Source organism: Quercus suber, unplaced genomic scaffold (assembly GCF_002906115.3).
Source record: "Quercus suber isolate HL8 unplaced genomic scaffold, Cork oak 2.0 scaffold_208, whole genome shotgun sequence".
Taxonomy (NCBI): Eukaryota; Viridiplantae; Streptophyta; class Magnoliopsida; order Fagales; family Fagaceae; genus Quercus; species Quercus suber.
In genome coordinates, this window is record NW_027069666.1 from 1,129,001 (window position 1) to 1,140,925 (window position 11,925).

The 11,925-nt window shown below is 35.2% G+C and overlaps 2 protein-coding genes across 2 annotated transcripts; both read left to right on the forward strand.

The window, feature by feature from the left end:
- The first annotated feature begins 443 nt into the window (after positions 1 to 443).
- LOC111999220 (L-ascorbate oxidase homolog) lies at positions 444 to 5,860 on the forward strand. The gene is made up of 8 exons (XM_024031341.2): positions 444 to 880; positions 960 to 1,069; positions 2,973 to 3,243; positions 3,463 to 3,565; positions 3,654 to 3,999; positions 4,347 to 4,712; positions 4,916 to 4,994; positions 5,455 to 5,860. Exons 1-8 carry the CDS (start codon positions 743 to 745, stop codon positions 5,665 to 5,667), a joined length of 1,626 nt encoding a protein of 541 aa, XP_023887109.1. The 5' UTR covers positions 444 to 742; the 3' UTR covers positions 5,668 to 5,860.
- Positions 5,861 to 10,822: 4,962 nt separating this feature from the next.
- LOC111999217 (glycine-rich cell wall structural protein 1) lies at positions 10,823 to 11,707 on the forward strand. The gene has a single exon (XM_065779428.1). The coding sequence runs from the start codon at positions 10,843 to 10,845 to the stop codon at positions 11,626 to 11,628; it is 786 nt and encodes a 261-aa protein (XP_065635500.1). The 5' UTR covers positions 10,823 to 10,842; the 3' UTR covers positions 11,629 to 11,707.
- The last annotated feature ends 218 nt before the right edge of the window (positions 11,708 to 11,925 follow it).

Consider the following 11,925-nt stretch of genomic DNA (forward strand, 5'->3'; position numbering starts at 1 on the left):
TCCCTATCAAATTCATTTTTTTGGATAAATAAATTTATTAATATTCTGACAAATTAAATAAATTATTACCAATATGCTAAGAGTTTTATAACTAGTATTTTTTGGCATTTTTCTATAATTCAAAATTAAAAAAAGTATAAAAAATAAATTATAACATGTTCAGAACTTCAGCAAAAGAGAAAAAAATTACACATAATATTATATAAACAGTTTAATCCAGCGACGTCAGAAAAAAGTCAGCATCAATCATTCAAATACAATTTTCACACACTGTCTCTCACTCCCATAATCCCATTCCCACATCACGAATACCAAGGAACGCGGTTTCGACATGGGGGTTGGAACTTGGAAACAGAGGACACTCGGTTTCCTGATTTGTTTACTACTTTAATAGATACTGTACTACCTGCAACGAGTACAGCTCATACTGTGCCCACACACCTTTGATTAATTTTCGCTGCTGTATACAAAGAAAGTGGACATAAATGATAAAACCCATCAAGAAGAAGATCTAAACACTTCTGAGAATCCTTACCACCGACATTGTAAGAGATAAAAAGCTCTCAAAAAGAAAAAGGAAAAAGAAAACAAAGACTGGAGAGAGAGAGAGAGGGAGCTTTGCATAAAGAAAGAAAGAAAAAGATTTGGTTCTCTCTTTGTTGAAGTTTTCTCTTCCTAGTGCATTTCAGTCCCATTTCTTCATTCTTATCAAGAACCCCACTTGGTTTAGAGAGAGTGAGAGATGGGAGAGTGTAAGAGTTTTTGTTCATTGATATTGGTGTTCTTGCTAGTGGCCTGTGCAAGTGGTGAAGACCCTTACAGGTTCTTTAACTGGAATGTCACCTATGGTGATATCTACCCTCTTGGAGTGAAACAACAGGTACCCTCCTTTACTCACTTCTATTCTCTCAAAGAGTTTGAAATGGTTACTGAAGTATGTGTTTTTGATAACATGACAGGGCATATTGATTAATGGGCAATTTCCAGGGCCTCAAATTGACTCTGTCACCAACGATAACTTGATTATTAGTGTCTTCAATAGCTTGGACGAGCCATTTCTTCTCTCTTGGTTAGTGCCTTTTCTTTTCTTTTTTCCCTCCACTTTCTTGTGGGTGTGTCTGTATTATTGTGGATTTGTTCTTTGTGCTAAATTTAAATTTCTTGTCTTTTTCTTGTTCTTTTTATTTTTTATTTTTTTTTATAGCATAACTATTTTCCTGTCCATTTTCTGCGAACCCATTTTACGGATGCATTCAGCAATCTCCTAGCTTGTTTATCTGAAGTGCAAAACCAATGTCATTTAAGTACATGAGGCTTACCCTGAATCCCTGATAGATCTACTGTTATAATATTTTCTAAATTTCATGAGGCCAGTTACGCTCCGTAAAATATTTTCAAATGTAAAAGAATATTTTACTGAAAATATTTTCATTTTACCGTGTTTGATTGCGTACAAGGAAAATCATTTTCAAAATTTTTTTAAATATAAAATGGTGATCATTTTTCTAACTCACAACCCACCGGATCAGTGCATATCCGACCAACCAAATCGGAGAAATCTATTTGGAGCTATTAGAGGATCACCGGTAAATACAAAGCCACAACCCCATGGAAAAAATAATCAAGATCTGCCACCAATCATCCTGAAAAATAACGATAACCCATGAGAAATGAGAAACAATTTGAGAATCAGAACCTCCCTGTTTTTCTTGATCTCCATCCATATTTAATTCTGGTTGCTACAAGTTGTGGTTTATTTTCAACTGTTTTAACTCTATAAGAAATGCCTACACCATGATGCAGTTAATTGAGCGGAACCATTGTTGAATTGGCGAGCAGCTTTATCTTCATCTTGTTGAATTACCAAAAAAGAAATGGAGAAACAATTGAAATCTGCCACTAAAAAGAAAGATTAAGACCTATGAAAAACAACCCCACCCACGCTATCCATCAAAGCCACCAGATCAAACAACTGAGACCCAAAATCCTTCAACCAAAAACTGTACAATCTTGATCACCAGATCCACCTCCGACCCACTAAAAGCAAGTCCCACCACAACCCAACCTCTAGAAAACCAGCTAAATAATATTTGAAGAAGGAACAAGATTGACAGTGGCGCTGAGAGAACTTGAGAACTGGTGGTGGCACCAATGACATGGAGCTAGTGATGAGTGGCAACGGTGAAGGGAGAGCCGGTGATGGGTGGTGCCGAATAGGGTGAAACCGGTGATGGGTGGTGATGAAGACGGTGGAACCAGTGATGACTGAGAGAGAAGGGCTGAGGCTGGGCTGGGTTGTGGAGAGAAATCTGAGAAAACGTAAAAGTGAAAGAGAGGCAGTGCATCGGGACTGAGAGAGTGCAATAAATGTAAAATATTTTACCAATATTTCAAGTGTAAAATATTTTACACAAATTTGTCTGAGTTGGTTTAGTTGACTAAAAATATTTTATTATTGATCAAATATTTTACTTTAAAACAAACACCATAAAATGTGAAAATATTTTATATCGAGGAGCGTATATCTCCTAAGTGAGATCCATGTAAATCTATTGTGGCATCCACGTGTATTTGTGCAATTTTAACAATATATTCTAGAACATATAGTTATTGTTGATGGAATTAATTTTTAAAACACTTGATTACTGTATATTGGAGGAGGTAAATGGTAGGTCTTGTCCATTTCTGTTGAATTGCAGGCATTAAATAAACCTGAAGATTTTTCTTACTACAGGGCATATAGAAATAGTTTTAGGCCTGGTCTATGATGTTTATTGCAAAAATTAACATCAGAAGCCCACTTTGTCTATCTGCGTCAGATTTAATTTAATAGCCTTTGTTAAAACAAGGCCTACAAGATTATGCATATGTTGTTGATTATGCATTGTAAAAGAATTAAATCTCAGATTAATCATCTTAAAAGAATCATGATTGGGTAAATAGGCCACTTAAGGGACTTGATTCTTGTTTAGGAATGGTATACAGCAGAGAAGGAACTCTTGGCAGGATGGAGTCTATGGTACAAACTGCCCCATCCCACCTGGGAAGAACTTCACTTATGTTCTCCAAGTCAAGGATCAGATTGGTAGCTACTTCTACTTCCCTTCCCTTGGCTTACACAAGGCTGCAGGAGGGTATGGTGGATTTCAAATCGCTAGCCGCTCAGTCATTCCTGTACCTTTCCCACCTCCTGCAGGAGATTATACCATATTGGCCGGCGATTGGTACAAGCAAAATCACACCGTAAGTTAGTTTGCTTAGAATAAATCGTAAGTACCTTATTATGCAATGTGTATTAATCTTGCAAAAATTTAAAGATAGGGTGGCTAATAGTGATTGATAAATACCTGGGTGAATATGAAGCATGTTATATGTGTTTATTCATAAGTCTATGTTGAGTTCTAACTAATCCCTTCATTTTACTTAACAAAAAAATTTAAAAGCCTATATTGAATGTTGCAGGATTTGAAAGCAATTTTAGACAGTGGGAGTGATCTTCCCTTACCTGATGGGCTTCTCGTCAATGGTCGTGGTTCAAATGGGTACACATTCAATGTTGATCAAGGTAATTTATTGTGATAAGCAGGAATGCAGGAAATTATTATGCATATGGCTATGGTATTTATAGAATTTGTATCCAACTTGTTGGCCAGGTAAAACTTACAGGTTCCGGATATCAAATGTGGGGCTTACAACCTCGATTAATTTCAGAATCCAGGGGCACAAAATGTTATTGGTAGAGGTGGAAGGAACCCACTCGCTCCAGAACACTTATGATTCCCTTGACATCCATTTGGGTCAATCCTACTCTGTATTAGTTACAGCTGATCAACCAGCACAAGATTACTACATTGTTGTGTCAACACGTTTTACTTCCCAAGTGCTCACAACAACCTCCATTCTTCATTACAGTAACTCCGCAGGGAGTGTTTCTGGCCCTCCCCCTGGTGGGCCAACAACTCAGATCGATTGGTCTCTTGAACAAGCCCGATCTATCAGGTACCTACCTTTACTATTGTATTCTATCTGGGAGCTCATTGTATATGTGCTAGTGCTGTATAGGATGAAAAATTGAGCCATCACTTTTTATGTTATAAATCACTGAACTGGTGTTAAGTCATTGAAATATTGGAACTGATCTTATGCATGCTTCAAATAGACAATCTATTGCTATATGTAAATCAACAAACTGATCTGTTTCAACTTATAGCTCAAAGGGTACACCCCTAGTCAAATGGCATGGTATTGATGTGGTTTTGTTGCTCAATTACATGCTATATTATTTCCTGAACTTTTGGTAATAGCTAGATGGTAGCTTACTTATTTTATGTCATGTATTATACCAGACGGAATCTCACAGCAAGTGGGCCACGACCTAATCCTCAAGGTTCTTACCATTATGGAATGATCAACACCACACGCACAATAAGGCTCGCAAACTCTGCTCCAATTATCAATGGCAAGCAGAGATATGCTGTCAATGGTGTCTCTTTCATCCCAGCTGATACGCCACTTAAGCTTGCTGACTACTTCAAGATCTCAGGGGTATATTCCCTTGGAAGCGTTTCAGACGGTCCCACTGGTGGAGGTGGTTATCTCCAGACTTCTGTCATGGCTGCTGATTTCAGAGGTTATGTTGAAATTGTATTTGAGAATGCTGAAGACACAGTGCAATCATGGCACATAGATGGCCATAGCTTTTTTGTTGTGGGGTAAGTTTATCTTGCTCAGTTTTTGCACTAAATTCCCTCTCTCTCACACACAAACACACACACACATCCATTATATGAGATGTTAAAAGTATGCAAGTTGCAAAGTGCAAACTTAGATGTGGATTTTCTATTTCCTATTATTGCTGCTAGTACAACAGCAATATTCTAGATTTCTGAAGATACGATCAATTTGAGATGTGCAGGATGGATGGAGGGCAGTGGTCATCTGCAAACCGACAGAGTTACAATTTAAGAGACACAATTTCTCGTAGCACTGTTCAGGTAGGTTGTGAATTATGTTGTGGGTATCCTTAAGTTTGTTAAAAATAGTACTGCTCTATTTGGTATTTGGAAAAGTTTATTCTTGGAACGGCATTGGGAAACATACTTTACTCTCTCTTCCCTTTTAACTGGAAAAGAATACTCACTAATGTGCTGGACAAGTAAAAAATTCTTGTATTGGAAAAGAACATAGAAACTTCAGTGATGGAAAAGTACAAAATTCTTCAAATGGTAGGATAATGTCTTCCTTCTAGGTTTTCCATTTTCAGGAAAATTGCTACTGAGTTCATTTGGTTTATGGCTTCCTCTCAAAATGAAATTTCTCCTGTTCCTTTTACTTGCATTTTAGTAATTGATTTGCTCTGGGAATCTAACATATGAGACTCAAATATATATCATCTCATAGCGATAGAAAGTATGTAATTAAGAAATTCCATTTCTATTTTTGTTCTTATCACAGGTGTATCCCAAGTCATGGACTGCAATTTACATGCCTTTGGACAATGTGGGAATGTGGAATGTAAGGTCTGAGAACTGGGCTCGCCAGTATTTAGGCCAGCAATTCTATCTCCGTGTCTATTCCCCAGCAAATTCATGGAGAGATGAATATCCGATTCCAACGAATGCTCTTCTATGTGGACGGGCACTAGGCCGTAGTACACGCCCTCAGTAAACTGGCGTAATTGTATTGTTGAAGAACTGTCATGAGTGTTTGCCAATGTATTGGATGTGAACTAGGAGAAGATATCCCTGCCGAAGATGTAGGTTAGGGCTTGACTCGAGCCCTTTTCACCCTTGTTATTCTTTTGCATTAGTTTATTGTAAAACCATTATTAGATTACTCCCATTGAAGGAGTTGTTTCTTAGATGTGTTGCCAAAATTAGAGTCATTAGAGTTAATATGTAATTTTTTTCTTTTTCTTTTTCTTTTTCTTTTCTTTTCTTTTTTTTTTTTGGGGTGGGGGGTGGGGTGTTGGTGATTTAGCACAAGTTTACTCCTTTAACTCGCTCTTTTTCCAATTATCATTTTGTATGATGCTGGCGAATATAGCTTAAAGTGATTTTTTCGGTCTACTGCTGGAGTGCTCCATTCTTTTAAATGGCAAGGCAAACCCTGTTGTATTGTGCTGGATCATGGTTATGTGGGTTGTACGTGAATGAGCATGATTACAGCAGGTCAGCGCGCATTCAAAATATATATATATATATTATAAGATAGGTTGAAGTTACATAAGGTGTAACTTTTGTTTATATATGGTCCAAAAATACAGTACATCATTCTTCGTGGTTTTCTGTTTAGTGTAAATGGATTTGTGTCAAAAGCAAGTTGTCATGTTTTAACATGATTAATAAATGGATCGAGTCTATGTTGATTTGCTTAATCCGTGATTAACTCAAAATGACTATTTATATAAATAAATGTTATTTTAATCTAACATAAAATCAAATTATCAATATAATTGACTAATTAAAGAATTTCAATGGTTACATTAACAAATTTTTCATTGAAACTCCAAAGTCCTTGACCTTTTTACCCTAAACAAAGAAAGAAAAAAAAAGATATATATATATATATATATCTTTTTGCTTTATTTTTCTTAAATTGTCTTCTAAAACAGTGTTGTGTCAACTCATTTAATAAATAGGTTGGGTTAGGATTGTGTGGTTTTGAAACGACTATTAAATGAATCTAGTTAGGGTTGAGCTATGTATTCTAATACCCTTGCATCAATATTACTCTAACATCACTTCTCAATATGAATCGCCACCTTTTATCCGTAAAGAATAAAAATCTCATGTCTTACTTTTTATGTTTTATTTTATACTTTATTACTTGTGATATTATTATTTATTTGTTTGTTTGTTTGTTTGTTTTTTATTATTATTATTATTTTTACTTTTGTAAGATGACATTGGTGGAGGAGAAAGTAGAACACAAAGTAGTATAGAGTCATAAAAAATTTGTATTCCTATTATAATAGTTGATGATTAAAATGGGTAAGGCTGATTTCTCAATAAATTCACCGATTCCAAGTGAAGTTTTGTTTGTGTGAATAATTCAATAGTTAAGGGAGGAGGGATTTGAATCTTAAATGTTTCTATTAGAAATACCAAAAAATGTCAATCAGTTAAACTACAACACTAAGTTATTTGACGTAGATTAGAGATAGTTTTGGGTGCTATATAAAGTCATACATTGTAACCAAGCGTGAAGAGGTAAAATAAAGACGAAGAGGGTTTTTTCTTTGTCATCCGTGGCAAGAAATGCCAGTATTAGTGTAAGTGGTGTGAGTTTACCAACTTGATAGGATTGAGAGGCCCAATGTTCCTATAAAGACACCCATGAGCATCAGTCATAGCACATTAACAACATTTCATACACACATAATAAACACTTAAGACTTTATGAGCTAACCTTTTTTTTTTTTTTTTTGGCATAATTAGTAACTTAAAAAAAGAAGATAAAACGATTTCAAATGAGGCTACTTATAAATAATAAATATAAATAATATACTATATTTTTTTTTTTAATTTTGCTTTGACCCCAAATAAAAATTTAAACACCTAACCTTAATTTTTTTTAATCACAACTAAAATAACCTTCAATATAATATCTTACCAATATCTTGGTATTTTTAAACAAACCAGAGCATGCTTAACCTCTGGATTTGAAATCACTGCTTATATACTAGTATTGGCCAAAATTTACAAGAATATTCTAAAGTCTTAGTAAGAGGGGGAAGGGTTAAGGTAAAAAAAGAAAGAAAAAAAAAAGTCAACAACAAACCAATTTGATCTAAAACTTTGAAAATAAAAATTATTTACTAAATCTAAATGTACTAATAATATGTTATTTGTTGAGTGGAGACTAAGGGCGTGGAACAGGTCGAGAGTGATGAGTAAAGACAAAAGTAAATTTAACACACAAAAAAATTTCAGTGTTCATTTGGGAACAACTTTTCTAATTTTTTGCTTAAAAGTATAAATAAGTAAAGACTCACATGAGATCCACAATTGGGTTTTATTTAGCTTGACTAGTAAAGTTTCTGATAGTTGAATAAGAGATTTGGGGTTTAATCCCCGCCTACACCAAAAAACTGATTTGGTGTCTTAATCTGATGATAAAGAGCTATCATCGGGATTGGGCNTGGGAACAACTTTTCTAATTTTTTGCTAAAAGTATAAAATAAGTAAAGACTCACATGAGATCCACAAGTGGGTTTTATTTAGCTTGACTAGTAAAGTTTCTGATAGTTGAATAAGAGATTTGGGGTTTAATCCCCGCCTACACCAAAAAACCGATTTGGTATCTTAATCTGATGATAAAGAGCTATCGTCAGGATTGGACGCCATAAGTGAAACTTTCTAAAAAAAAAAAAAAAAAAAAAAAGATCCACAAAATAGTAGGAAAAAAGAAAAAGTAATAAGTTGGTTTATAATCAAGATCCAAACACACACTTAATACAATTACAAAGAACAATAATTGGCAAAATTAAGTTGATCAATTGTTAAATAAAAGAATTGAAAAATGTAAAGACAAACTAATAGACAAAAGAATTCTAAGCAATAATAATTAAAGTTCACTTAATAACAATAATTAATATGTTTATTGTATTTATAAACAATAGATGATTTTCAAGATTTTATCTTAACAACAATAATTAGTATGTTCATCGTATTATGAATCAATAATATGTCAAATGAACTAATAGTTTATCTTTTATTTTCTTGTTAGTACTATGAACATATTTGTAATAAAGAAACCACATAAAACAAAATATTTATCTCTTAACCAAGATTCATCTTTTTATTAACCATCCTTAAAAAAAATCCTGGACCTACCACTGCTTTAAACAAAGTAAAATTTCAGTATCTCAATCTAATCTTGTGTCGATCTAATTGAAAATTTTATTTTCATTATAATTACCAACATAAGTTTTAACATTTTATGTCATGATTATATTTGAATATTCAAGTTCATAACTTTCTCATCTCGCTCAACATCCTAACTTCGAATATTTTTTGCTAAAATATTTTTTTTGTTACTAAATTTAATATGAATTTTATTTCTCATTCCTATATATTTTTTTTAAATTGTCACTAAAAATTTTTTAAAAAAATTTCTCAATAGTTAAACGAGAAAAAGAAACCTTTTATAATAATTGAAAATTTATAATCGCAATATTTTCAATAGATAAGACTCAACAAGATTTGAAGTGTCGGTGGACTTTACTAGCTTCTATAACTAATTTCATAACTTTGACACAACTTTTCTATATGATGACTCGTAAATGGTGAAATCATGAATTTACATGAATTCACTATTTTATTTCCAACACTTATAACTCGCCATAGACAATTATAGCAAAAGTAGTGAAAATTATTGTGAGACTAAACTTGACTCACTATACAATACCTATGACATGTGATATCCCAGTTAGGGTCTGTTTGGATACCGCTTATTACTAAAAACTTATTGCTAAAAATACTGTAACAAAATAATTTTTAAATGTGTGAATAGTATTGTGGAACCTAGTTTAAAGTTACATTTGCCAGATTTCATACTTGTGGGTCCCGTGAACAATGCGCGGGACCCAAAAAAATGCATACGCAGACGCAAAAAAAAACCATACGCAAATGCATACTTAGTGAGCGTTTGGATACAGATGATTTCCCTTAACATTTGTGTCTGGTGTCTGTCAATGGGTCTCATGCATTGTTCACGAGACCCACAAACCTCTTTTTTCAGCAAAATTTTCATTAAAAATAGGTCCTACGGCACTATTCACACATTTAAAAATTATTTTGCTACAGTGTTTTCAGTTTTCAGTAATAAACGGTATTCAAACAGACCCTTAAAGTCTCTAACAACATGTTTTTTCAATGTCAATGAAACGCTTGAGTCCAATCACTTGATCAGTTCGGCATTTATTTTAAATTCATAATCAAATTCTAAAATACACGTATGGGTTTTGTTTTAATTGCTAAAATAGATTTTTCATCTTTGAAATTAGATTGAAGTTCGATTGTCATCCTCTATATTTAAAAACTAACAATTTAGTCATTGAAAATGATCTCAGTTTTATGCTTTTATTTTGCCATTAGAATTATTCTAGACCATCCATATTCCATACAATACTCGATTTATCACATGAGTAATTTTTTAATAATATGGATATAGCATTTAAAATTTATAAGGACCAAAGTGTAACTTTATGTTGAGCGGAAAAAATTTAATTTGGAGTTTGGACCAAAGACATATAAATATATTAAATAATCTAGCCTTTTTTTTTTTTTTTCCATTAATTACACTCTTACTTTCCAAGCTCTCTCCCTCACCATTTTCAACTTTTAATTGAAACAACCTTTTTACATTGGTGCATTCATTGATCAATGATGCTTATGATAGAGCTGGTTGCTTGAAATTTTCATCACTAATCAAATCATTAAAAACTAATGAATTAAAGCCGGAAGTATAGATTGGCACTCCATTTGAGTACTACGTACATGCTTTCCTCGTGCTAAGAAGAATTAATGACACGAGAACCTAACGAATTGCAGGGTCAGAATTGACATTATATCCAAGTCCAACATACAACTTGTTTGTTCGACTTCGAGTTTTCTTCTTTGACTTGATCCATTTTCATAATCAATGTTTGCGCCAATCACCCAACGGTTCCAACGCGTCACAGACTCACAGTATCATGCATCCATTAATGACTGTTTAGTTGGTGGGGTAGCTTATAGTTATGGGCTATGGCAAGTGGGTGAAGCCTACTATATAAGGAGAGCCTTCATTCATGCAAAAGATGTACAGCAAAGTTAACTATATTAAAAAGTGCTAGCAATGGGTGTCTCTTCGAAATGGCTCTCTTTGAGTCTTCTTGTTCTATGCATTGTCCTCCATTTGAGTGCACTGAGTACTCTTGGAGATGACAAGCTTGACAAAACTAGATTCCATGATGATGATGATTGTCGATTTGGAGGCCGACGGAGATGTGGTGGAGGAATTGGTGGGGGAGGTGGTTTTGGTGGAGGTAGAGGTGGTGGCATTGGAGGTGGAGGAGGTCATGGTGGAGGCTTTGGAGCTGGGGTTGGTGTTGGTGGTGGTGCTGGAAAGGGTGTAGGAGGTGGTGGTGGCTTTGGTGGTGGAGAAGGAGGTGGTGTTGGAGGTGGGTCAGGTCAAGGAGGAGGTTTTGGAGCTGGGGGAGGTGTAGGTGGTGGAGCTGGAGGAGGCATTGGAAGTGGTGGTGGGGGAGGAGCAGGAGGAGGTGCAGATGGTGGACTCGGTGGTGGTGGAGGCTTTGGAGCTGGAGGTGGTGTAGGTGGTGGTATTGTTGGGGGTGCAGGAGGAGGAGGAGGAGGAGGAGGTGGAGGTGGAGGAGGTGGGGGTGGAGGCATTGGTGGAGGATCGGGCCATGGGGGTGGGTTTGGTGTAGGTGTTGGTGTAGGAGGTGGAGCTGGTGGGGGTGTTGGAGGTGGAGGAGGAGCTGGAGGGGGTGGTGGTGGAGGCATAGGTGGAGGGTTAGGTCATGGTGGTGGGTTTGGTGTAGGTGGGGGTGTTGGAGGTGGTGCTGGTGGAGGCATAGGTGGTGGTGGTGGTGCAGGTGGCGGCGGTGGTGGTGGACATTAGAACTTAAAAGAGAACTCTATGTGATGAACTTATTTATGAAGCTTCTATTCCTTGCATTAAAATCATTTTATTATTAATAGTAGCTTAAGACCCGTTTAATAGAGGAGTTTGAGTAATATTGTTTGTATTTTTTTGAAATACGTGTGGGTGAAAAAGTGTGTGGAAATGTGTATAATGTTATTTAAAAACTGAAAATGTGTTGTTTAACTACTCTACCAAACGGGGTCTTAAACTATAAAACGTCTTTCTAGAGGAAAGCCTATATATCTCTGTACCGCAAATTATGCATGTTAGAGC